This window comes from Pongo pygmaeus, chromosome Y, assembly GCF_028885625.2.
Source record: "Pongo pygmaeus isolate AG05252 chromosome Y, NHGRI_mPonPyg2-v2.0_pri, whole genome shotgun sequence".
NCBI classification, from domain to species: domain Eukaryota; kingdom Metazoa; phylum Chordata; class Mammalia; order Primates; family Hominidae; genus Pongo; species Pongo pygmaeus.
The window spans coordinates 15477365-15503654 of NC_072397.2; the positions used below are offsets into that span (position 1 = coordinate 15477365).

General features: G+C 35.4%; 1 protein-coding gene across 1 annotated transcript; it reads left to right on the top strand.

Moving 5' to 3' along the window:
• Window positions 1–924: 924 nt before the first annotated feature.
• On the top strand, window positions 925–24832 carry LOC129025983 (XK-related protein 3-like). Its single transcript, XM_054473515.1, has 3 exons — window positions 925–1259; window positions 8989–9242; window positions 24159–24832. Exons 1-3 carry the CDS (start codon window positions 925–927, stop codon window positions 24830–24832), a joined length of 1263 nt encoding a protein of 420 aa, XP_054329490.1.
• The last annotated feature ends 1458 nt before the right edge of the window (window positions 24833–26290 follow it).

The window sequence follows — 26290 nt, forward strand, 5'->3', positions numbered from 1 at the left end:
GGGGAAATATTATCTTTCTTTCTGGAAATTTGCATTAGATGCTTACTCATTTTTTGTGATTTCAATATATTAACAGCACTTTTAGTCAGAAAAATATTTCTCTCTAAAAAAATTTCATTTTAACATTTACTTGATTTAAAAGTACTGTTGCCTTTTATTTTCCTTCTTATTCATTTTGTTTTATATTGCGTCCCACACATAGTAACTAATTGCCATTCACATTATGTCAGTAATTTTTCTGGCAGTTTGTCTACAGAGAACCTAAAATGAGCTGTTTTTCCCCCCAACAAAAGAGAGTTTACACCTACTATTGCCATGCAGTCTGAATTTTGTATCTATTTAAATTGAAACTTTACTAGATTAATAACTTCATAGAGTTAAGTTCAGCCAAGAAACAGTATTTTAAATGCAAATAACCAACATCTAACAATAAGTGGAACTTAAAGGCCTCACTATTCTGTATTCCTTTACTGATCAGGAATATCTGGAGATAGTTTTCTTAGTTTCATCATGGTTAGACTTGGCTTAGATTGTGCCGTTTTATTTTAGTGGATGTCAGCTGCAGACATTGGCTGAAAAGCCCAAGAAGAAAACTTATGAGAAATGAACATTTCTTTCATACTACTTGAAGATCGGACTATCATCTCAGTGTTAAGAGGTAGTTGATGCCTCATAGAAGTTTGATCGTCTACTTCTTTAAAACAATGTTTTCTGAAGAAATAGTACGTCAAGTTAGATATTGTAGTTCAATATTCCCTAAACCAGACATAGATTTTTCTATTGTGATTAGTGATCCATATCTACCTATTAATATTTTCTATGAATAGTGAATTATAGATAATCTTGTTTTCTTCTGTTTAAATTTAATACTGAACTCTACTGGATTCACTGACAAGATGACTTTGAATAAGCAGCACCCTGAGAATGGAGACAGTGTTTGAAGAGATGGATGAACAAAGCACAGGAGGAGTTTCATCTTTGGAAGAAGAAATAGTCCTTGGCCAGAGACCCCATATAAGCTTTCCTTTTAGCATTCTCTTCTCAACCATTCTCTACTGTGGTGAGGTTGCCTTTGGTTTATATATGTTTGAAATGTATCGAAAAGCTAATGACAGATTCTGGATGTCAGTTACCATCAGCTTTATTATTGTGGGGGTAATTTTGGATCAAATAACCCTGATGTTTTTCAACAAAGACTTGAGGAGAAATAAGGCTGCATTACTTTTTTGGCACATTCTTCTTTTAGGACCTATTGTGAGGTAAGTGACACAAATATTTCTCATTCACTGCCTCCAACAAGTAAATTGAATATAAATAGATGGCTAAAAAGATTAAGGATGCCATAATTATCGTTTCTGGAATTGAAATATTTCCTTCTTTAGTTTTATTTAGTTTTCACACTATCATAACTGTTCCTATTTAATTGTCCTCAGTTATAAGGTAATGATAGTTTTTTTAAAAATGCAAATGGGAATAAGTCAGTCATTTCTTCTGTTCTTTCTATGCATGTGTTGCAGTCCAGTCTTTACTATTTGTCTCATTCAGCCTAATGGGCATTTTAAATAGTTATGAGGCCTAGAAATATAACCTTAAATTAAGTAATGAGAGTACAGTGAGAAGAGAGAAAAGCTTGAAAATAATCTCATAAATTTTATTTGTCAACTGAAGCAAATTTAAAATTTTAGTGGTAGATTTTCCAGACATCCTGGAATTTGTAGCTGTGACGTGGAATATCAAAACATAGCTTAGCAATTCATTTCCATATCACTTCAGTCTGTTACTACACTGATTTGCGTGAGTACTGTAAATTTTGTTATATTAACCTGTCTTACTCATAGTTCTAAATTGTTAGTTACTATATATGTGAATAAACGTAAAATTTGGCAGGTAAATTCTTTCTTTTATAATTTTCTTTTCACTGAGTGTTTTAGGTAAACTCAAGTTTATTTTTCTGTGTGAACTGCAGAGCTAGATTTGATAAATTTTATTTTATCCAATTAAATTTATAGATTAACTTTAGGAAAGAGTGACATGCTTTATAAGAACAGTTCTTCATATTTATGGACCACATAGGAATTAATATTTATTTAAGATTGATGTATCTTAAGTGGGTTTTTTTGGTGTGTTTTCTTTATTGAAGTTTTTATATTTTTTAGGATTCTTGCATCATGGATTTACATTTTAGGTTAGTACTATGCAAAGTATATTTTCATTTTACTTTTTATTATTGTTAACTGTTTTATTATTGATTTAAAACTTACCTGTAGGTTGGGCGTGGTGGCTCACACCTGTAATCACAGCTCTTTGGGAGGCCAACGCAGGCAGATCATTTGAGGTCAGGAGTAGAGTCCAGCCTGATGAACATGGTGAAAAGCATGATCTCTGCTAAATACCAAAAAATATACCAGTCTCTGCTAAATACCAAAAAAAAATAGCCGGGCGTGTTGGTGCTTGCCCGTAATCCCCGCTACTTGGGAGGCTGAAGCCAGAGAATCTTTCGAAACTGAGAGGCAGAAGTTGTGCCTAGGCAATAGAGCAAAACTCTGTCTAAAAAAAAAAAAACCCTTAACTATATTCCATCACAAAATGTGATCTGCATTATAAAATGGAAATATATGTTTGTATATGAATTATATAAACATATAAATTTAAAAATATAAATATATAAAGGGAGCCTTGAATTATTACTAGATCTGATGTCAGCTGTTACAAAGGTTTTTCACTAAATTAGAAAGTATTGCTTAATTGACTTTCTTTTCTTTTTTTTTTTTTTTTTGAGATGAACTATCATTCTTTTTTGCTGAGGCTGGAGTGCATTGACACAATCTTGGCTCACTGCAAACTCTGCCTACAAAACTCAAGAGATTCTCGTGTCTTAGCCTTCCAAGTAGCTGGAATTATAGGTGCCCACAACCATGCTCAACTAATTTTTATACTTTTATTAGAGATAGTGTTTCACCACATTGGCCAAGCTGGTCTCCAACTCCTGACCTCTAGTGAGGAATTGGCAGACTGTCAGACTGACATTTGAGAAACTCTCAGGCTGTTTACCAAAGTAACTGTACTTCCTCATCCTTACCTCCCACCAGCAATAATTAGGGGTTCTTATTTCTCCACGTCCTACTCCACTCCTACTGTCTCTTTAAATCATAGCTCCTAATGCGAATGAATAAAATTTCATTGTGATTTTGGTTTCTATTTCATTTTTGAATGGTCCTGGCAGCCTTGTTGAAAATCAGCTGATGGTAAATATGAGTGTATATTTTGGAGTGTCTTATCTATCCCATTGATCTATGTATTAATCCTTATTACCAGTTTGATGAATAATGTTTTGTAATAAGTTTTTAAGTAGAAAGTATTAATTAACAAATTAAGTTGATAATATTATTTTTGCAAAATTGTTTGGCTATGTGGAGTCTTTTGCATTTCCCAACTGATCATTTGTTTGTTTCTGCCAAATATTGTTAATAATAATAACAACAATAAAGGCAATGAATTTTGAAATCGAATGAATTGAATCTATAGATAAGTTTGGGGAGTATTGTCATCTTAATAATATGAAGTCTTTCAACTCACGGTCCTGTGGTGTATTTCCATTTACTTAAGTCTTTAACTTCTTTTGTTGATGTTTGGTAGTTTTAAATGTACAGGTCTTACACTTATTTGTCAATTATTTCTAAATATTTTCTTATTTAGGTTATTATAAATAAGGTTTTTTAAGCATCATTCTCAATTATTCATTCCTAGTATGTAAAAACACAAATCGTTTTTGCATACAGTTGTACTGAAACTGCTGAAACTATTTACTAGCTTTAATTTTTGTGTGTGTGGATTCCTTCAGATTTTCTATATACAAATTATGTCATCTTGAATAGAGGTAGTTTTACATCTCCTTTTTTTAATCTGTTTGCCTTTCACATCTTCCCTGGTAACCCAACAACTAATTGTTTTGGTTAGAACCTCCAGTACTATATTGAAAATAAGTTTACATGTTTCACTTATTTCTGATATAAGGGAGAAAGTTTTCAGTCTTTGGTTGATGAAAAGAGTTAAACTCTGTAAAATATTTTGAAGGATTTATTCTGAGCTAAATGTGAGTGACCACGGGCTATGATACTGTTCCCAGGAAGTCCTGAGTACATGTGCCCAATGTGGTCAGGGTACAGCTTGGTTTTATACATTTTAGGGAGGTATGAGACATCAATCAAATAAATTAAGAAATACATTGGTTAGTTCCAGAAAGTCTTGACAGCTCAAAGCAGTGGGGTGGTTGGGTGGATTGCAGGCTATAGGTAAATTTAAACATTTTCTGGTTGACAACTGGGTGAGTTTGTCTAAACAGCTGGGATGATAGAAAGGAAATAGGTTAAGATAAAATATTATAGAGACCAAGGTTCTTTTGAAGTCTTATAATGGCTGCCCTTAGAGAATACATAACAAATGTGTTCTATTCACACCTTTTGAAAGTGCTAGACTTTCAGTTAATCTCCTCAGATTTGGGTGGGCCTGGAAGTAAAAGGTCTGGGGAAATTAATAGACATTCCTTACAGATCCAAGTTTTCCCCTACATAGGACAGCTTTGTAGGGCCATTTCAAAACATGGGGGGGGGGAAAACATGTTTTGGGGTAAAATACTTTTACTTTCTTCTTTATTTTGTTTTGTTATGCCAGAGTCAGACTGGAAAGTAAGTCACAATATATGGGGTTAATTAAAATTCATCTGATGAGAATTTATGGTTTGCAGGGCATTAGTACCCAGACCCCTTATGTAGGAATTTGGGCAAGATTAAAAAATGAGAGCTTAGTCCTCATTTTTGTCATGAAATATTGTACTAGCTTTTTTTTTTCTTAATTGACAGTCTTTGCTAGTCTGAGAAAGTACTGTTTGTTGAGTGTTTTTATTTTGAGATGTGTTGGATTTTGCAAAATGATTTTGTCTGCCTGTTGAGATGATCCTGTGATTTTTGTTCATTATTCTACTAATATGATAATTTCACTGATTTTTATATGTTGAATCTGTTATAGGAAAGTGGTCCTGATCCAGATCCCAAGAGAGAGTTCTTGGATCTTGTACAAGAAAAAATTCAGGGCAAGTCCACAGTGTGAAGTGAAAGCAAATTTATTAAGAAAGTAAAGGAATAAAAGAATGGCTACTCCATAGACAGAGCGTGCCCGAAGGCTGCTGGTTGTCCATTTTTATGGTTATTTCTTGATGGTATGCTGAACAAGGGGTGGATTATTCATGCCTCCCCTTTTTAGCGCGTATAGGGTAACTTGCTGATGTTGCCATGGCATTTGTAAACTGCCATGGCACTGGTGGGAGAGCAGCAGTGAGGATGACCAGAGGTCACTCTTGTGGCCATTTTGGTTTTCATGCATTTTGACTGGCTCCTTTGCTGCAACCTGTTTCATTAGCAACTTCATTATAACCTGTAGTGTTTATTACACACATTTGAGAACACATTTGTCATGTATTCTCTAAGGGCAGCCATTATAAAACCTCCGTTCCATCCTGTGACTTAGAATGCTTTAAATATCTGGGAATGCAGCCCAGTATGTTTCACATTCATTTTTCCTAGCTCCTGTTTAAGATGGAGTTGCTCTAGTTCACATGCCTCTGACAAATCTCTTCTTGTTGTGGAAATAAATCCTATTTGGTTGTTGTGTATTATCATTTTTTATATGTTGCTGAGTGTGGCTTTCTAGTGTGGTGTTGAGGGCTTTTTTTTGTCTGTGGTTCATAAAGGATATTGGTTTGCAGTTTCTTCTAGTTTTTTTCTCATTTTTGACAGGCTATAACATTTTTAATAGATTTTATGATATTTATGCCTTAAGACAACAAAACAAATATATGCAAAAGTGGAAAGGTAATTTATGAAAGCATAATGATTGTTAAATTCTGGTCTACTGTAACTAAGAGGAAAATTGTGTATATGTCAGTCAAGGACATTACCAACCTTAAAATGGATTGACATGGAAGTCCCTGATTAACATAACTTTACAGCTTAACATCCTCTCCAAGATCTCCACAAGTTTTTAAAAAGTCTTATTTTCATGGCCAACTTTTTAACTTGTGTGTCTATTTTATTTCTGCAAAGCTGTCTTAATGCTTATTTTAATGTTAAAAAAAAAATAAAAAGAAAAGGTTGAAGGAAAAACCTTTTTTTTTGTTTTTCACAAGCATCACCTTTGGTGTCAGTTAATGAGTTTGCAGAAAGACTGGGATGATTGCTGGGCGCAGTGGCTCATGACTGTAATCCCAGCACTTTGGGAGTCCCGGGCAGGCAGATCACAAGGTCAAGAGATCAAGACTATCCTGGCCAACATGGTGAAAACATGTCTCTACTAAACCTAAAAATTAGCTGGGTTTGGTGGCACCCACCTGTAGTTCCAGATACTTGGGAGGCTGAGGCAGGAGAATCACTTGAACCTGGAAGGGAGAGGTTGCACTGAGCCAATATCGCGCCACTACATTCCAGTCTGGCAACAGAGCAAACTCTGTCTCAAAAAAAAAAAGAAAGACTGGGATGGTTTACATAAATTATCTGTTAGGATTAAATATTAGACATTCTACCTCTAAATGTTCTCAGTTGTCTTCTTTCTTTCCTTTACTCCTTATCTTCTTTCTTTTTCCTTTTTGAAGCTAAGACAATTCAATCAAGTATCTATAAATTTTTCCTTCCCCAAACCCTGATAAAATTCTTCATATAAGATAATGAAAGACAAGGATGCGAGAAAAACTGTTTTCTATTTGGTCAGAAGATAGAGATAATAAATGATAGTGTGTACTTAAAGGACAAAAGTATCTAAAATGTATGGTGATATGATTTTCTATTTAATTTATCATACATTTCATAATTGCTAAAGAAGAGCTAGTTCATAGGGTCTAATGAAATGATATGTTACGGCCATTGGATTATGTGGTGAGAGAGAGGTACAATAGTAGACAATGCCAGAGGAGACTTTGGAGATATTGAGAATATCCTGTTTGTTTAAAGAAGGGTGTTACTTACATTAATGATTTTTTATAAATTTTAACAATGTCTCCTTTTTTGAAAATTGCAGTTTGTATTAGAGAAAATGGGCTCCAGACCATTTAGTCACATATTGTTCTTTTAGATTTATGCTGGATTTGTTCATTTTTGCAAGTTATTGGGTGTATAGAAGCTTAAAATTAATACAATTTTCTGACAAAATATTATTTTGCACTGACCTTTATTAGGCTGATGATGCTTTTTTTGCATTGAAATGTTTCTTCTGATTTTACAAAAGCACAAACAGCCTTTTCTGTTGTTTGTATTGTTTTGTTTTGTTTTTGTTTTTTGCTGATTGCTTTTATTTCTTGTTCTTATGCTTTAATTATAACTCTTTAACACCTGACAACTTGTAGTTCTGAACATGTAAGTTTAGTCTATTTGCCCGCATTGTGTTATTTTAAAACTTGCACTTACTTATGTATTTATTTTTTTGAAATGGCATCTTGCCATGTTGTGCAGGTTGGAGAGCAGTGGTGTAATCTCAGCTCACTGCAATTTCTGCCACCCAGGCTCAAGCGATACTTCTGCCTCAGCAATAACTGAGACTACCTACAGGCACGCACCACCACACCAGGCTAATTTTTGTATTTTTAGGTGACATAGCGTTTCACCATGTAGTCCAGGCTGGTCTCCAACCCCTGGGCTCAAGGGATCCGCCCCTTCTCGACCTCCCAAAGTGCTGGGATTCTAGGCATGAGCCACCGAACCTGGCCACACTTATTTAATTTTATTCTTCATAAGTCTTTTCTGCCTAGGATATATAAGACTTCCTTAATCTGAGGATTCATGATTGTAACAATTTGAAATTCTTTTTCTAGTCATTATTTTAAAAATACTGCCACTTCCTGTATTCTTTCAAAATTCTGATCAGAAGTGTAGGCTTTGTCACTCTTTTCTTAAATGCCCTATAATCTCCATCATATATTAGATGCTTCTTTCTCTCTTTGCTACATTTTTTTGTAATTTTGTTAAAGTTATTTATTTTTCAATTATCTAATTAGCTTTCAACTATTTAATTTACCCAGTGATTTTTATATTTTGTTTTCTAGAGATTCTGTTGGTTCTTTTTAATACTTGCTCATCATTGAGAAGCATTATTTTTTCATACTTCTGAAGTGCTCCATTATTTCTTCAAAAAGTAAATATTTTTTGCTTTGGTAAATTTTACATAGGAAATATGTTGGGGTCATCTTGTGCTTCTTATTCATGGTATCTTGTTTTTATTCACGTTTTGTGATTTTTTTATAAAAATCTGATTTTTTCCCATGGATTTTTATTTGTGAAAGTTCTTTGAGGACTACTTTGAAGTTAAACTCCAGTATGGATCATATCTGTGTATGGTTTTGTCACTTACCTGTGGCTGTTTTAAGCATTCATTGAGTTTTTTTAGACTGCTGTCTTAAAATAATGCTAAATGAGCTAAATTTCATCACTAGAGAAAAATCATAAGTCAAAATATGTTCCAATGAAAATTTGGGGTCCTTCGTTTGAGGCAGTTGACATTTGTATCATGGGAAGAACACCAAAAACATTGATGTCTTTAAAAAGTTGCCAGAATAGTATGTTTCTGGAGAAATAAATTTTGTATGTGTCAGACTATAAATGCATTAGAAAAATATTGTGATATTATTTAATCAAACTGACCTTGAGAAAGTGAATTGAATTGTGTATGAATGAGGGAATTTTTACTTTTTCATCTGCTGTTTGAATTTTTTTTTATCAGACTACAGTTATGTATTATTTGAAGCTGAAAATGAGGGGAAGAACTACCATAAATAATAATATTAGAAACTGTTAGAAACTTATTTTTTATCCAGTGTGATTAAGTTAATGTTTGTCATTTGATGGTATAATTTCAAAATTAAGAGTTCCTCTACTGATAAACTTTCAAATATTTCTAGATGTCTGTCACCAATAAATGTTAATCTTGGATGTTACTTCATGTTAACAGGTGTTTGGAGACCATTGTCAATTACCACAAATTGTTGAAAAATCTTAAACAGGAGAAGGAAGAGAGTCAAGTTAGCATCACAAAGAGAAACACGATGCTGGAAAGGGAGATTGCACTCTCAATCTGGGATATTTTCATGCAGCAGAAGGCTTTCAAGTACATGTCAGTGATTCAGGCTTTTGTCAGTTCTGTTCCACAATTAATTTTTCAAATATATATCACTCTCACTATAAGAGAATGGCCTTTGGGTAGAGGTAAGTTGAGTTACTTGATGCTGAAAGACAGATAAAGGTCAATAAGGTGTACTAATATAACAGAAATGGAGAAGTTGAAATATGTAATCCCAAATTACAGTTGCACTAAATTTTTTATAAGATTTTCTATTAATTTATTTGATTAGCCGATTGTAAAAAGATGCTGCTGGAATCCATATACATTTAATATAAATAAAAGTTAGCATCAATTTATTTTATTGACCCTGAAGAGTTAAATTAAGCTTGATATAATATTTGGAGATGAAGTGGAGGAATTAAGTTTTTATCTAAAACATATTTTTGTTATAACCTGCCTTGTATAAACAGCATTGCATTTTTTTTTTTTTTTTTTGAGACAGAGTCTCGCTTTGTTGCCCAATCTGGAGTGCAGTGGCCCGATCTTCTTGACCCACTGCAAGCTCCACCTCCCAGGTTCACACTATTCTCCTGCCTCAGCCTCCCAAGTAGCTGGGACTACAGGTGCCCGCCACCACGCCTGGCTAATTTTTTCGTATTTTTAGTAGAGATGGGGTTTCACTGTGTTAGCCAGGATGGTCTCAATCTCCTGACCTTGTGATCCACCTGCCTTGGCCTCCCAAAGTACTGGGATTACTGGCATGAGCCACCGCGCCCAGCCAAACAGCATTGCTTTTAATAGAAGTTGAAACTGCATGAAAATTAGAATGTGCAGAAGACTATAAAATTTTATAAAAGTCACCAGGCAAATAGTTCTGTATCTTTTATTTTAAATTTTTACCTTAGATACAGGGAGTATATGTACAGTATATGTAAAGGTTTGTTACATGGGACTATTGTGAGATACTGAGATTTGGAGTGTGGATCCCATCACCCAGGTAGTAAGCATAGTACACAATAGGGAGTTTTTTTTAGCCCACCGTGTCCTTCCCTCCACCCAATAGTGGTCGACAATGTATGTTATTTCCATATTTATGTTCAGGTGTGCTGAATGTTCAGCTTCTGCTTATGAGTAATAAATCTATTTGGTTTCCTATTCCTGCATTTATTTGCTTAGGATAATGGCCTCCACCTGCATTTATGTTGATGCAAATGACATGATTTATTTATTTTGTAGGCTGCACAGTATTCCACATATGCATACATGGAATACTATGCAACCATACAAAAGACATTAATCAATTATTTTCCTTATCCAATGTACCATTGATGGGCACCTGAGTTGATCCCATGTGTTTGCTATTGTGAATAGTGCAGCAATGGACATACGACTGCATGTGTCTTGGACATAGAATGATTTATATTCCTTTGGGTACATATCCAGTAATGGAATTGCTGGGTTGAAATGGTAGCTCTGTATTAAATTCTTTGAGAAATTTCCAGAGTGCTTTCCACAATGGCTGATCTAACTTACACTTCTATCAGCAGTGTGTAAGCATTCCCCTTTCTCAGCATCCTCACCCAGCATGTGTTGGTTTTTGACATTTTAATAGTAGCCATTTTTGCTGGTGTGAGATACTGTCTCATTGTGGTTTTGATTTGCATTTCTCCGATGATTACTGCTGCTGAAATTGTGGGGGTTTTTGTTGTTGTTGTTTTTTGAGATGGAGTTTCACTCTTGTTGCCAAGGCTGGAGTGCCCTCACATGATTTTGGCCGACTACAACCTCCACCTCCCAGATTCAAGTGGTTCTCCTGCCTCAGCCTCCCAGGTAGCTATGATTACAGGCAAGTGCCAAAATGCACAGCTAATTTTTAAATTTTTAGTAGAGACAAGGTTTTGCTATATTGGCCAGGCTGGTCTTGAACTCCTGACCTCAGGTTATCCACCCATCTCAGCCTCCCAAAGTGCTGGGATTATAGGGGTGAGCCACTGCACATGGACTTATGCTGAGCAGTTTTTTATGTGCCTGTTGGCCACTTGTATGTCTTCTTTTCAGAAGTGTCTGTTCATTTTCTTTTACCTACATATGTTTTTTTTTTTTTGAGACAGAGTCTTACTCTCTTGTCCAGGCTGGAGTGCAGTGACGCAATCTCGGATCACTGCAAGTTCTGCCTCCTGGGTTCACGTCATTCTCCTGCCTCAGCCTCCCAAGCAGCTGGGACCACAGGCGCCCACCACTACACCAAGCTAATTTTTTTGTATTTTTAGTAGAGACAGGGTTTCACCATGTTAGCCAGGATGGTCTCGATCTCCTGACCTCATGATCTGCCCAGCTCAGCCTTCCCAAAGTGTTGGGATTACAGGCGTGAGCCACTGTGCCTGGCCACTTTTACCTATTTTTAACAGAGTTATTTGTTTTGTGCTTGTTGATTAAAGTTCCCTATAGATTCTGAATCTTAAGCCTTTGCTGGATGCATAGTTTGCAAATATCTTCTCCCATTGTGTAGGTTGTCTGTTTGCTCTGTTTACAGTTTCTTTTGCTGTGCAGAAAACCTTTAGTTTAATTAGGTCCTATTTTTCTATTTTTGTTTTTTTATGCAAAATTGCATTTGGGGACTTGGCTAAAATTTTTTTTGCCACTATCAGTGTTTAAAATAATACTTCCTAGGTTATTTTCCACAATTTTTATAGTTTGAGGTCTTACATTTAAACATTTCATCCATTTTGAGGTAATTTTGTATATGGTGAAAGGTAGGAGTAAAGTTTAATTCTTCTACATGTGGCTAGCCAGTTATCCTAGATTCATTTATTTAAAAGGGAATCCTTTTCCCATTGCCTGTTTCATTGCCCTTGTCAAAGATCAGATGGTTGTAGGTGTGTGGCTTTATACCTGGGATCCCTGACCTGTTTTCTTGGTCTCTGTGTCTGTTTTTGCCCCAGTGCTAAGCTGTTTTTGCTACTGCAGCTTTTATGTGTAGTTTGAAGTCAGGTAGTGTAACATCACTGGCTTTGTTGTTTTTGCTTATGATTGCTTTGACTAATTGGGCTTTTTGTTGTTGCTGTTCCACATGAAATTTAGAATAGTATTTTTTCTAATTTTGTGAAGAATGACATTGGCAGTTTGACAGGGATGGCATTAAATAATTTGAGCTTCTGACCATTCAGTATGATGTTGGCTATGGGTTCGTTATAGAAGACTCTTATTATTTCAAGTACATTCTTTTGATGCTTAATTTGTTGAGTTTATCATGAAGAGATGTTTAATTTATCAATCCCTTTTTCTGTTTTGGTTTTTACTTTTGACTCTGTTTATGTGGTGATCACATTCTTTGATTTGGATATGTTGAGCCAGCTTTGCATTCCAGGAATAAAGCCTACTGTGATTGTGGTGTACTAGCTTTTTGATGCACTGTGAGATCCAGTTTGCTGAGATTTTGTTAAGGATTTTTGCATGTGTGTTCATGAGGGTTATTGCCCAGAAGTTTTCTTGTGTCTCTGCCAGGTTTTGGTATCAGGCTAATGCTGGGCTCATAGAATGAGATGAGAAAAAGGCCCCTCCACCATTTGTTTGAATAATTATAATAGCATTGTTATGAATTCTTTGTACCTCAGGAAAAATTTGGCTATGAATTCATCTGCTCCAGGGATTTCTTTTTAAAATATTGGTAGGTTCTTTATTACCTAAAGAATTTAAGAGATAGATATTGGCCTATTCAGAGTTTCAGTCTCTTCTTGATTTAGTCTTGGGAGATTATGTGCTTCCAAGAATTTATCTGTTTCCTCTAGGTTTTCTAATTTGTGTGTATAGAGTTGTTCATAGTTGTCTCTGAGGATCTTTTGTATTTCTGTGGGATAAGTCATATACAGCCTGTATTGTTTTGATTGTTCTTCTTTGGATTTTCTTGTCCCTTTTTTTTTGAGACTGAATTTTTTTCTGTCACTAGGGCTGCAGTTCAGTGACATGATCTTGGATCACTGACACCTCCACCTCCCAGGTTCAAGCAATTCTCATGCCTCAGCCTCCTGAGTAGCTGGGATTACAGGCATGCACCACCATGCCTGGTTAATTTTTGTGTTTTTAGTAGAGACAGGGTTTTACCATGTTGGGCAAGCTGGTCTCAAACTCTTGACTTCAAGTGATCCTCCCATGTCAACCTCTGAAAGTACTGGGATTACAGAGGTGAGTCATCATACGCAGCCTTTTTTTTTTTTGTCTTTGTTAATTTAGATAGCATACTATCCATTTATTTATTTATTTATTTATTTATTTTATTTTCAAAGGTCAACTTTTTTTTGGTTTAAGTGATCTTTTATATTTATTTTGCATCTCAGTTTCATTAACTTCTCTAGTTTTAGTTATTTTCTTCTGCTAGATTTGGTGTTGGTTCCCCCTCCCTCCCAGTTCTTTCAGGTACAAAGTTAAATTGTTAATTTGAGATTTTTCTAACTTCTTGATGAAGGCATTTTAGGGCTATAAACTTTCCACTTAACCCTGCTTTGGCTGCATCCCAGAGATTTGGGAAAGCTTTTCCTATTTTCATTTATTTCAAATAATTATTTTAATTTCTGCCTTAATTTAATTTTTATGTTCACCTGGGAGTTATTCCGGTGTAAGTTGTTTGATTTCCCTGTATTTTTGTATTTTGAGAGATCTTCTTGATATTGATTTCTATTTTTATTGCACCATGGACCAAGAGTGTGCTTTGTGTGATTTGTTTCTTTGAATTTAATGAGGCTTGCCTTAGTAAATTGCTCAGAGTCAATCTTAGGCTATATTCTGTGTGCAGATGAGAAGAATGACAATTCTTTGTTTGTTGGGTGGCATGTTCATTCTGTAGATGTGTGTTAGTTCTAGTTGGTCAAGTGTTGAGTGTAAGTCCAGAGTTTCTTTGTTACTCAAGAAGAACTTGTTCTACAAATCAGTGCTCCATTTTTGTATGTATGTGTATTTAGGACAGTGTTGGATTGTACCCATTATTATTATGTAATGACCTTCATTGTCCTTCTCAATTTTCACTGGTTTCACATCTGTTTTCCTGCTCTCTTTGTTTTCCATTAGCATGATGAATCTTACCCGCTCCTTTACTTTGAGGGTACAGGTGTCATTGGATGTGAGATGAGTGCCTTGAAGACCATAGAGGGTTGGGTTTCGTCTTTTTATTCAGCCTACCACTGTATGTCATTCAAGGTTAGTATTGATATGTGTGATTTTGATCCTGTTATGTTGTTAGCTGGTTGTTAGGTAGATTTCCTTGTGTAGCTGCTTAAAAGTGCATATGGGCTTGCGCTTAAGTGTGCTTTTGTGAGAGCAGATATCATTCTTTCAAATGCATGTTTGGCATTCCCTTGAGGATGTCTTGAAAGCCTAATCTGCTTGAAGTGTATGCCCTTAGCATTTGTTTGTCTGAGAAGAATTTTATTTCTTTTTTCCTTATGAATCTTAGTTTGGTGGGATATAAAATTCTTGGATTTTTTTTTTTTTTTAATGTTGAAAATAGGCCACCAGTCTCTGGTTTCTGCTAAGAGGTCTGCTGCCATCCTGATGGTGTTCTCTCTATAAGTGACCTGCCACTTCTCTCTAGTTGCATTTATATTTTCATGTTTGTTTCCTTTCTTTTGTTTGTTTGTTTCTTTTTGCACTGACCTTGGTGAATCTGATGACTGTGCTTTGGGAATGGTCATCTTACACAGCGTCTGGCTGGGGTTCTCTATCTTATTTGGCTTTGGATGTTGGCCTCTCTAGTGTGATGAGGAAGACTTTCATGACTGTCTCCTCAAATTTATTTTTCAAGTTGCTTATTCTATCTCCTTTTCTCTCTGGAATGCTGGTGAGTCAAGTCATAGATTTGGTCGCTTTACATAACCCCATATTTCTTGAAGGTTTTATTCATTTTGAATTATTTTTGCTTTATTATTGTTTGACCAAGTTGATTTGAAGAACCAGTCTTGGAGCTCTGAAATTCTTTCCTCAGCTTGGTCTATTCCCTTCTTAACACTTCCATTTGTATTATAATTTTCTTATTGTGAAGTTTTCAGCTGAAGAAGTCAATTTTTGGTCTTTTTTTAAGTGGCTATTTCATCTTTCAGCTCTTGAATTTCTTTATTGCATTGCTTAGCTTCCTTGGGTTGATTTGAAATTTTAGTAACTTACAGTAAATGTTGAAAGAGACCCAAAACGACATGCTACCTTTAGATATTCAGAAAATTTGATTCTAAATTCTCAGGCAAGGAGTTTTGCCTCTTTGACAGCCTATTTGATGGTCACCAGGTGGTCTTTGCTCCCATTTAAATTCCTCAGATAAGAAGTTTTGTCTCTGGGTGATCTGTTTTATGGTCACCAGGTGATTTCTGCTCTCCTCAATAACATGATTATAGTGGCAGTTACCTGAATCTACACCTAAATAACATGAAACAGAACCCCCAACACATACACTGAACCAATGTCAGTTTTCTCTTAACCTGTGTACTGGAATTATGCAAAATAATTTAAAATGCAACCTTTGGGGGAATATGTAATTGTACATTGAATATGTCTGCTCTGTCTTTACACCTTTTTATTAGCCTATTATGTCAAATTCAAAAAATAGTCACCAGTGCCAGGGGCAGTGCCTCATGCCTGTAATCCCAGCCCTTGGGTAGGCCAAGGCGGATGGATCACCTGAGGTCAGGAGTTAGAGACCAGCCTGGCCAACATGGAGAAACCCTGCCTCTACTAAAAATACAGAATTAACCGGGCATGGTGGAGCATGCCTGTAATCCCAGCTACTGGGGAGGCTGAGGCAGGAGAATCGCTTGAACCCGGGAAGCAGAGGTTGCGGTGAGCCAAGATGGCACCATTGCACTCCAGCCCGGGAAACAAGAGCAAAACTCCATCTCAAAAAATAAAATAAAAAATAAAAAATAGTCACCAAGAATGTAGACATTTAGCTATATGCTGTTCAAGTATACATGAAGAGGAAGATAACTAGTTGAACAGATGCATGTTGATTATCTGCAAAGGTAAAATAAAATCAAAACATTTTTATTTGGCATTTAAGAGGGAAGTGCTGATTGCAACATGTAAAAGGAAGGTAATCATTTTTTATTTTCAGAGTTGATAAATATAGACTTGAACAAAACATCACTAAAAGACATGGAATATATAGTATTTTATTACAAAGATGTCATTTGACATCAGATGTCATTTGAAATTCTTTCATAACAAGGGAAGTTTTTAGCATATATGTGAACAACAAACTAATACTAAGAAGTTGTTTGTTAAATAAATAGATATTTGACAAGTGGACATTCAAACCAAATGTGAAGCAGTTAGGTACATGTTTACATGTGTCCAAAATTATTGAATTATATGGGACCTTCAGCAGTAAAACATATGATGGCTAAATAAACCTATAACTATACAACTGCAACCATATCCCATGGGATATGATCTATAGTTGGAAATTTTTTTACAAATAAGTTCTACTAGCTTCATGGCATTAGATTCAGTTTTCATTGTACACACAGATCTGTAGACTGTGTGTATTTCTGTGTTCACTTTTCCTATTACACTATTTTTTTAATAAGGTTCATAATTATTTGCTTTCTATTAATTGACAAAATGTAGACAGACACCTATTTATAAACATATGAAAATTGTGTCAGTGTAGGCTGGGCATGGTGGCTCACACCTGTAATCCTAGCACTTTAGGAGGCCAAGGTGGGTGGATCACATGAGGTTAGGGTTTCAAGACTAGCTTGGCCAACATGGTGAAGGCCTGTCTGTCTCTACTAAAAATGCAATAATTAGCTGGACATGGTAGCGGGTACCTGTAATCTCAGCTACTCGGGATGCTGAGGCAAGAGAATGGCTTGAACCCAGCAGGCGAAGGATGCAATGAGCCGAGATAGTGCCATTGCACTCCAGTGTGGGGAACAAGAGCAAACCTCCATCCCCTCCAACAACAGCAACAACAACAAAAGCAAAAAACAAGAAAAAAACAAAAAGAAAATGGTACCAGTGGTCAGTGTAATACAATTTTATGGTGTGGCTGTTTTTCCCCTTTCGTCTCAGAGTCAGTCTCTCTCTCTCTCTCTCTCTCTCCCTCTCTCTCTCCCCCACCGCCTCCTTTCTTTCTCTCTCTATTTATTTTTTACATTGACAGGTTACATTGTATGTTTTTATTGTGTACAAGAAGATGTTTGAAGTATATATATAACATGGAATAGTTAAGTCCAGAGAATTAACAAATGCAATTTCTCACATAGTTATCTCTTTTTTTCTTTTTTGGTAAGAGTAATTAACATCCATTCTGTGTACATGTTTCAACAATATACCTTCACTAACTGTAGTGACCCTGCTATACAATAGATCTCTTTAAATTTATTACTCCTATCTGACTGTAATTATAAATCTTTTGATAAAATTCTCCTCATTCTTTCTTTTCCCATAACCACTCCAGTCTCTGGTAACCATTGTTTCACTCTCTATATCCACAGAGTCTTTTTTTTTTCTTTTAAGTTTTCTCATAAAAGTGAGACCATTTTTTTTCACTCAATGTAATGTCCTTCAGGTTCATCCCTGTTGCTGCAGATGAGAATTTCATTCTTTTTTATAGCTGAATACTATTCCATTGTGTATATGTACCACATTTTCTTTATGTATTCATTCACTGATGGACACTTGAGGTGATTCTATATCTTGGCTACTGTGAATAATGCTGAAATAAACATGAGAGTATATATATCTCTTCAACATACTGGATTCAATTCCTTTTGATACATTCTCAAAAGTGGAATTTCTGGATAATGCATTAGTACTAATTTCTAATTTTTGAGGAAGCTCCAAACTGTTCATGGGGTAAAATGGGTTTAGTGATGTATAATGGGTGTAATAATTTACATTATCACCCATAATGTGCAAGAGTTTTCGTTCCTCCATGTTCTTTTTTTTTTTAAATGTTTCTTTTTTCTTTTTATTCTTTAAATAATGACCGTTCCAACCAGGATGAGGTAAAGTCTCATACTGGTTTTGATTTGCGTGTCTTCTTTTGAAAAATGCCTTTTGAGAAAGGCCTGTTAAGAGACCTATTTTCTTTACAGAGAATTGTTTATTTTTTTCTTTCTAATTTTTAAAATTTAACTTCTATTTTAGTTTTAGGGCTACATATGAAGGTTTGCTATATAACTAAACTTGTATGATAGGGGTTTGTTGTACAAATTATTTCATCACTCAGGTATTAAGCCTAGTGTCCATCAGTTGTTTTCACTGATGTTCTCCCTCCTCCCACTCTGTAGCCTCCAATGGGCCACAGTGTGTGTTTCCCTCTATTTGTCCATATGTAATCATAACTTAGCTCCCGTTATAAGTGAGAACATGTGGTATTTGTTTGTTTTGCCTTCGAATATTTTTAAGTTCCTTGTATATTTTAATTAACCCCTTGTCTGATGTATAATTTGCAAATATTTGCTCTCATTCTATCACTCTGATTTTTGTTTTTTTCTGCATGGAAGCTTTCTAGTAGGATGAAACTTCATTTGTCTGTTGGTCGTTTTGTTGCTTGTGGTTTTGAGGTCTTATCCACACACACAAAAAAATCCTTGCCCAGACCAAGGTCATTAAGTTTGCCCTGTGTTTTATTAGGTTTGACAGTTTAGGGTTTTCATTACATATTTTTTAAAGGTTTTTAAAAATCTATTTTTATAGATGAGGTCTCACTGTATTGCCTAGGGTTAGTGCAGTGGCATGAGTGTGGCATGCTACAGCCTTGAACTCCTAGGTTCAGGTGATCCTCCTGACTCAGACCCCTGAGTAGCTGGAACTATAGGTACATGCCACTGCACTAGGCTTTTTAGTGTATTTGAGTTATTTTTTGTATGTGGTAAGAAATAGGGTTCTGATTTTGTTTTTCTGCATGTAGCTCTCTTGTTTTCCCAGCACCACTTATTGAAGAAACTGACTTTTCCTCATTTTGTGTTCTTGGCACCTCTGTAGAATATCAGTTGGCTATCTATGTGTGGATTTATTTGCGCTCACTATATTCTGTTGCATTGGTTTATAGCATTGTGATGCCTCCAGCTCTATGGGTTCACTCCCCAAACCTATGGCCATCTTCAGGATTGCTTTGGTTATTCAGGGTTTTTTTTTCTGTGATTTCATATTAATTTTGAATTTCTTTCTATTTCTGTGAAAAATGCCATTGGTGTTTTGATAGAGATTGCATTGAATCTGTGAACCTATTTGGGTCCTATAAACATTTTAACCACATTACTTTTTCCCAATCAATTAGCATAGATATCTTTCCATTGATTTATGTTATTTTATTTTTTTATTAATACTTCCTAATTTTCAGAATGCAGATTATTTTCTACCTCCTTGGTAAAATTTACTCCAAAGGCTTTTTATTCATTCATTTGTTTTCCCATAGCTATTGTAAATGGGATTATTTTATTGAGGTTTGTTGTAGACATTTTGGTATTAGTATATGAAAATGCTACTTAATTTATATGTTGATTTTGTAAACTGAAATTCAACTGATTTTCTGAAATAGTTCTAACTGCTTTTTAGTGGTGTGTTTAGGGATTTCCATATTATATCATTAGGAAATATGGACAATTTTACTTCTTTCTTTCCAATTTGGGTACCTTTTCTTTCTCTTGTCCAGTTGCTCTAGCTAAAGACTTACAGGATTATGTTAATATAAGCAGTTAAAGTGAACTTCTTAGTCTCCTTTCAGATCTTCAGAGAGAAGCTTTCAATTTGAGCTCCCATTGAGTGTGATGTTAGCTATGGATTTGTCATGTAAAGCATTATTTGGTTATTCTTGTTTATGTCATTTGTTGTGTTGAGTTACAATTGTTCTATGCATAATTTGTTGAGAGATTTTGTTATAAAAAGATGTTGAATTTTGTCAAATGGCTTTTTTATTTATTGAAATGACCACCTAGATTTTGTTATTTATTTTGTTGATGTAATGTATGACATTTAATGGTTCTTGTGTATTAAACCATTCCTGTATTTCTGTATCATGGAAAATCATGAATGATTTTCTAAATGTGCATTATAACTCAGTTTCCCAGTATTGTGTTGAGGATTTTTACATTATGTTAATCAGGTATATTAGCCTGTAGTTTTCTCCTCTTTGTTGCGTCCTTGTCTGGTTTTGTATTGAGCATAATGCTGGCCCCACAGAATGAACTGGAACAGTTCACATATCTTCTTTTTTTTATTTTTTCCATTAGGTTAAAAAGGTTTGATAGTAGTTATTTTTTAGTGGTAGGTAGAATGCAGCACTTAATCTATCAGGTCCTGGGCTTTTCTTTAATGGGTAACTTTTTATTGCTGATTTGATTTCTTACCATTAATTTGTTTCTAGGTGTCAGTTATGACATCTCCTTTTTTGTCTCTGATTATATTTATTAGGGACTTTTTTTACTTTTGGTTTTAGCTTTTTGTTTTTCTAATTCTTTGGTTTGGTGTATTTGGTATCTTCTTTTTGATGAAGACATTTATTGCTATAACTTTCCCTTTAAAACTGCTTTGGTCATATCCAGTAAGTTTTGATGTGTTCTGTTTCTATTTTTGTCTCAAGAAATATGGTATTTTCTGTGTAATGTCTTCATTGACTCACTGGTTGTTCAGGAGTATGTTATTTAATTTTCATATACTTATGAATTAGTGATATCAGAAGAGATACCCTGTATGACTTTGATCTCTTCAAATTCATCAAGATGTGTTTTTAGGCCTACTGCATGATATATCCTGGAAAATGTTCCATGTATGCAGTAGAGAAGAATGTGTATTCTGTAACTCTTGGATGGATAGTTCTGTAACTGTTTTGTCCATTTGCCCTACAGTGCATTTTAATCTGATGTTTACTTACTGATTTTCTGTCTGCATGATCTATTCATTGCTGAAAGTAAGGTGCTGAAGTTTTCTATTAGTGCCTTGTAGTTTTTTTCTCCCTTTGCGTCCATTAATATTTACATTATATATATGCATATATTAAATATATAGGTATATTCCTGATATGATATTTTCTTTTTTATCCTGGCTAATGCAGTATGCTCTCTTTGTCTTTGATATTTTTTGGTTTGATTATATTAAGCCATGGCGATATTATTTGGATTTAATCTTATTGGAAGACTTTGATATTCCTTTACCTGAACATTTATATTTTTATTTAGATTTGGAAAATTTTTTGTTATTATTTCTCTAAATAGACTTTTTACTTTTTATTCTATAATACACTTTTTTTTTAAATATGAGATGGAGTTTTGCTCTTGTTGCTCAGGCTGGAGTGCAATGGTGTGATCTTGGCTCAATGCAACCTCTGTGTCCTGGGTTCCGTGATTATCCTGCCTCAGCCTCTTGAGTAGCTGGGAATACAGGCATCCACCAACCACACCTGACTAATTTTTGTATTTTTAGTAGAGACACAGTTTCACCATGTCGGGCACTCTGCTCTGAAACTCCTGACCACATGTGATCCACCAGCCTCTGCCTCCCACATAGCTGTGATTGCAGGTGTGAGCCATTGCACCCAGCTTTTCCTTGAACACCAGTGACTAATACATTTGTTCTTTGGATGTTATCCCATAAATCCTATGAACTTTCTAGATTTCTTTTTTTTTCTGACTGTATATTTTTAATTAATCTGTCCTTGAGTTTTTCTGCTTGGCCACTTCTGCCAATGCTCTCAATTGCATTTTTTTTTATTTTATTGTGTTTTTATCTTCAACATTTCTGTTAGTTTTTTCCTCCCATTATTTCAATCTCCTTGCTAAGTTTCTCTGATAAATTTCTGAATTGTTTGTGTTTTCCTTAAGTCCACTACATTGTCTTAAAATAAGTACTTTGAATTTTTTGTCAGGCTATATGTCCATGCCCATCTCTTTCGGGTCACTCACAACTGGCACCTTATTTTGTCCACTTGGTGCCATGATGTTCTCGTCCTAGATCCTGATCTTTGTGACTATGCATTGTTATCTGCACAATGATATAGATGCCTGATTCAGTGTTCATGGCTGGGCTTTGTTTGGAAGCTTCTTTCTGTAGTAAGCCTGTCCAGAGATTCAGGGCAAGAAGAAGAAGGAAATTAAGGTCTTTAAGTCTATGATAGCTTCAGCCCTGGTAGAAGTAGGGGGAATCCTAATGCCTAAACTTTGATGGCTGAAGTAATTTGACCACCAAAGCTGACTCAGTGGCAGGTTGCACCTGTAGCCCTCAGTAGAGCACTGGATGCACTCAAGGCCTGCAGCTGCCATGGTCTTCCCTCTGAGGTTTATTCAGTCAACCAGTAGGAATGTTGACTGGAACTCAATTCCATTCTGCTGAAGCCACAGTTTCCCATCTGTTGTAGGGATGGGTCTAGAAGTTTGCCCCTTGATATCATCCTCCCAAAATGCTGGGGTGAAGTCACAGACGAATAAAAACTCAAGTGAAAGTCCTATGTTTACTTCCTGGGCTCAAGCAATCCTCCCACTGCAGCCTCCTGAATCTGGGACTACAGGCATGTGTCACCATGCCTGGCTAAATTTGTGTATTTTGTGTGTGTGTGTGTGTTTTGTAGAGATAGGTTTTCACCATGTTGCCCAGGTTGATCTTGAACTCCTGGGCTCTAGTGATCCATTCACCTCAGCCTCCTCAAGGTATGAGTCACCATACCTGGCCAAATTTTACTTTCAAACATTTAATTTTTAGGTCGTTTATTATATTCAGTCTCATTTCTCATAAATGCAGTTATAATGCTAATGTTTTAGAGTTTCACTTTGAGTATTCCTTAAGGAATAAATGGAGTGTTAATATTCATTTTCTAAATGGTGTTAGAAAGTGAATAATAAATTTAGATGAGGAATGACTATTTTGCTATTTGGCCTCTTTTTGTTTTCTGGCTTAAATTCATTGTGTATGAAGAGTGTTTTTTGTTAGTGTTTATTTGTTTGTTTGTTTGTTTTTTGGGATGGAGTCTCACTCTGTCACCCAGGCTGGAGTCCAGTGGTGCTATCTTGGTTCACTGCAACCTCTGCCTCCTGGGTTCAAATAATTGCTCTGCCTCAGCCTCTCGAGTAGCTGGGTCTATGCCCAGCTACTTTTTTGTACTTTCAGTAGAGATGGGGTTTCACTGTGTCACCCAGAATGGTCTTGATCTCCTGACCTCATGATAACACCTACCTCAGCATCCCAAAGTGCTGGGATTACAGGTGTGTGAGCCACCGTGCCCAGCTGGAGTGTATTTTTTTAACCTGCATGTATATGTCAAATGAATTTTTTCTTTTTCAACTGAATGTAGTACAAAAGTGCTTAAGCCAATTATTCAACTACTTCATAATTTTGCTTTTCTTCCATGTGCTTATTCATCTAATTATTGAGAGAAAAATGTTGAAATTAAAATAATTTTGCTTATGAAAAAGCTCATAAAATTGCATGGATACATACAATCACACACATGCACACACACACACTTCTTAATTTTTGTAACTTTTTATTTTTTCTGCTTCTCTAGTACCTTGTATTCCGTCACTCAGCAGAATCTGTCAGCTCCACTTCCAGGATTTACTTTAACTCCACAGCTTATTTCTTCTTTTCTGTTGCCACCATAGTCTAAAACACAGTTTATATTACATTAGTCTCCTATTTCACATGCTAACTTCCTAGTTGACACTCTTAACTTTCTATAAAGAATGGAACCGTCTTTTCAATGTCTAATTCAGGTAATTTTTTTAATTGAGACTGCTTTCTATGTGCTGTCACACCTTATAGCATCAGATCTGAATGTGTCTCTCCCATTTTATCTGTGCCAGTCTTCTCTATGAAGGAATGTGTATATACATGTATAAATGTAGATATGTATGTATTTGCTTATTATTTGATTTTCCAAGGTGTAATATATGTTTTGCATGCCTATACTTACCGTATCTCTGAAAATGGAAGATTAACAAACCTTTCTTTTTATAAGTAAATGATTTTCTAAGGAGGTGGATGAGGAAGAATATATCTTAAAATGGCAAGTTTAAAAAAGAAAGTGGTCATTACTAATGAAAAATATTCTCTAACATTTTCATGTTTGTCTTTTATAGCATTGCTGATAACATGTTCCCTGTTATCAGTTACTTATGGGGCCATTCACTGCAATATACTGGCCATCCAGATCAGCAATGATGATACTACCATTAAGCTACAGATGATAGAATTCATCTGTGTCATGATATGGCGTTTTTTGGAGATTATCTCACGTGTAGTGACTCTGGCACTTTTCACTGCATCTCTGAAACTGAAGAGCCTACCCTTTTTATTAATCATATATTTTGTATCATTGTTGGCACTGTGGCTGGAGTTTTGGAAAAGTGGAGCTCATCTTCCTAGCAACACAGAAAATAATTCCAATATGGTGGGGACAGTACTGATGCTTATCTTGATCACGCTACTATATGCTGCCATCAACTTCTCCTGCTGGTCAGCAGTGAAACTGCAGTTGTCAGATGAGGAAATAATTGACAGGAGACAGAGGTGGGGCCATAGAATCCTACACTACAGCTTTCAGTTTTTAGAAAATGTGATAATGATATTGGTATTTAGGTTCTTTGGAGGGAAAACTTTGCTGAATTGTTGTGACTCATTAATTGCCATGCAGCTCATCATAACCTACCTATTGGCCATTGGCTTTATGCTCCTCTTCTATCGGTATTTGCACCCAAGGTGGTCAGGCAAAGTGTTGCCAGGATGTACAGAAAATCAGCCAAAAGCACCGTAACATTATGTAAACATCTAGAGAAAACTCAAAAGAATAAAAATAAGCAGCTAAGGAATTACTATCACTCCTGGAGTAGGGTTGGGTATTTTTCAATCAAAACAAGTTTGACATATTCATAAAATATACATATATACTTTCACAGAACAATGAGTAAAGATTCTGAATGTGACTTGTTAAGAGGCTCTTAAATTTAAAAAATATACACAGCAAAATCTTGGAAGTGGTTTCTAATAAAATTCATTTTTCTCCTGTGACCATGCATTAGTAATTTTTGTTTTCTTAATGATAATTATACAATTCATTAAATAAAACAAAATAAAAAATCCATCTGGATCCAAAACTGAGCAGGAAAAATAACCGTAATGCATTTTTCACCTAGTACGTTTTTGGAAACTACGCCTTTAACAAGTGTTTGTAGCATATACATTATCAGTGAACATGTTTTCTTCAGAAAGAGTATTTACCACAGGTTTTATTCTGTACTTAAGGGAATCTGAAAGGCAAGTCTTATGAGACTGCTCCTATTTATATTAATTTAGGGTAACTAAGGCATTTCTCATTGAACTTTGACTAACAGAAAGCAACTCATATTAATGCATCTTAAAGTACAAAAACTTTTCAATTAAAAATAAATAATCATGTTTATAATTTGAAATACGAATTTACATTCCTACCAACAGTGCACAAGGATTCTGTTTGCTCTACATTCTCAATAACACTTGTCATTTTTCATCTTCATGATAATAGCTGTTCCAACATTTTTGAGAGAAGGTGCATTGTTGATTTTAATTTGCATTTCCCTGATGATTGGTGGTGAAGCATCATTAAATATACAGTTGTTCAAAAATTGGCCAGGCACAGTAGCACACACCTGTAATTCCAGCTACTAGGGAGGCTGAGGCAGGAGAATTGCTTGAACCTAGGGGGTGGAGGTTTCAGTGAGCCAAGATTGCACCACTGCACTCCAGCCTGGGCGACAAAGTGAGACTCTGTCTCCAGAAAAATAAATAAATAAATAAATAAATAAATAAATAAATAAATAAGGCTGGGCTTGATAGCTCACACCTGTAATCCCAGCACTTTGGGAGGCCAAGATGGGCAGATCATGAGGTCAGGAGATGGAGACCATCCTCGCTAACACAATGAAACCCCGTCTTGACTAAAAATACAATAAAAATTAGCTGGGCATGTTGGCATGCACTTACAGTCCCAGCTACTCCGGAGGCTGAGCCAGGAGAATCGCTGGAACCTGGGAGGCACAGGTTGTGGGGAGGCGAGATCGCGCCACTGCACTCCAGCATAGGAGACAGAGTGAGGATCCATCTCAAAATAAATAAATAAAATAAATGAATAAACAAAATTAAACATAGACTTGACCATTTTTGCCTTTTTTTGAGAAACATAAATTCAGGTCCTTTGCCCATTTTTAATAGGCTTACTTGATTTGTTGTTGTTAAG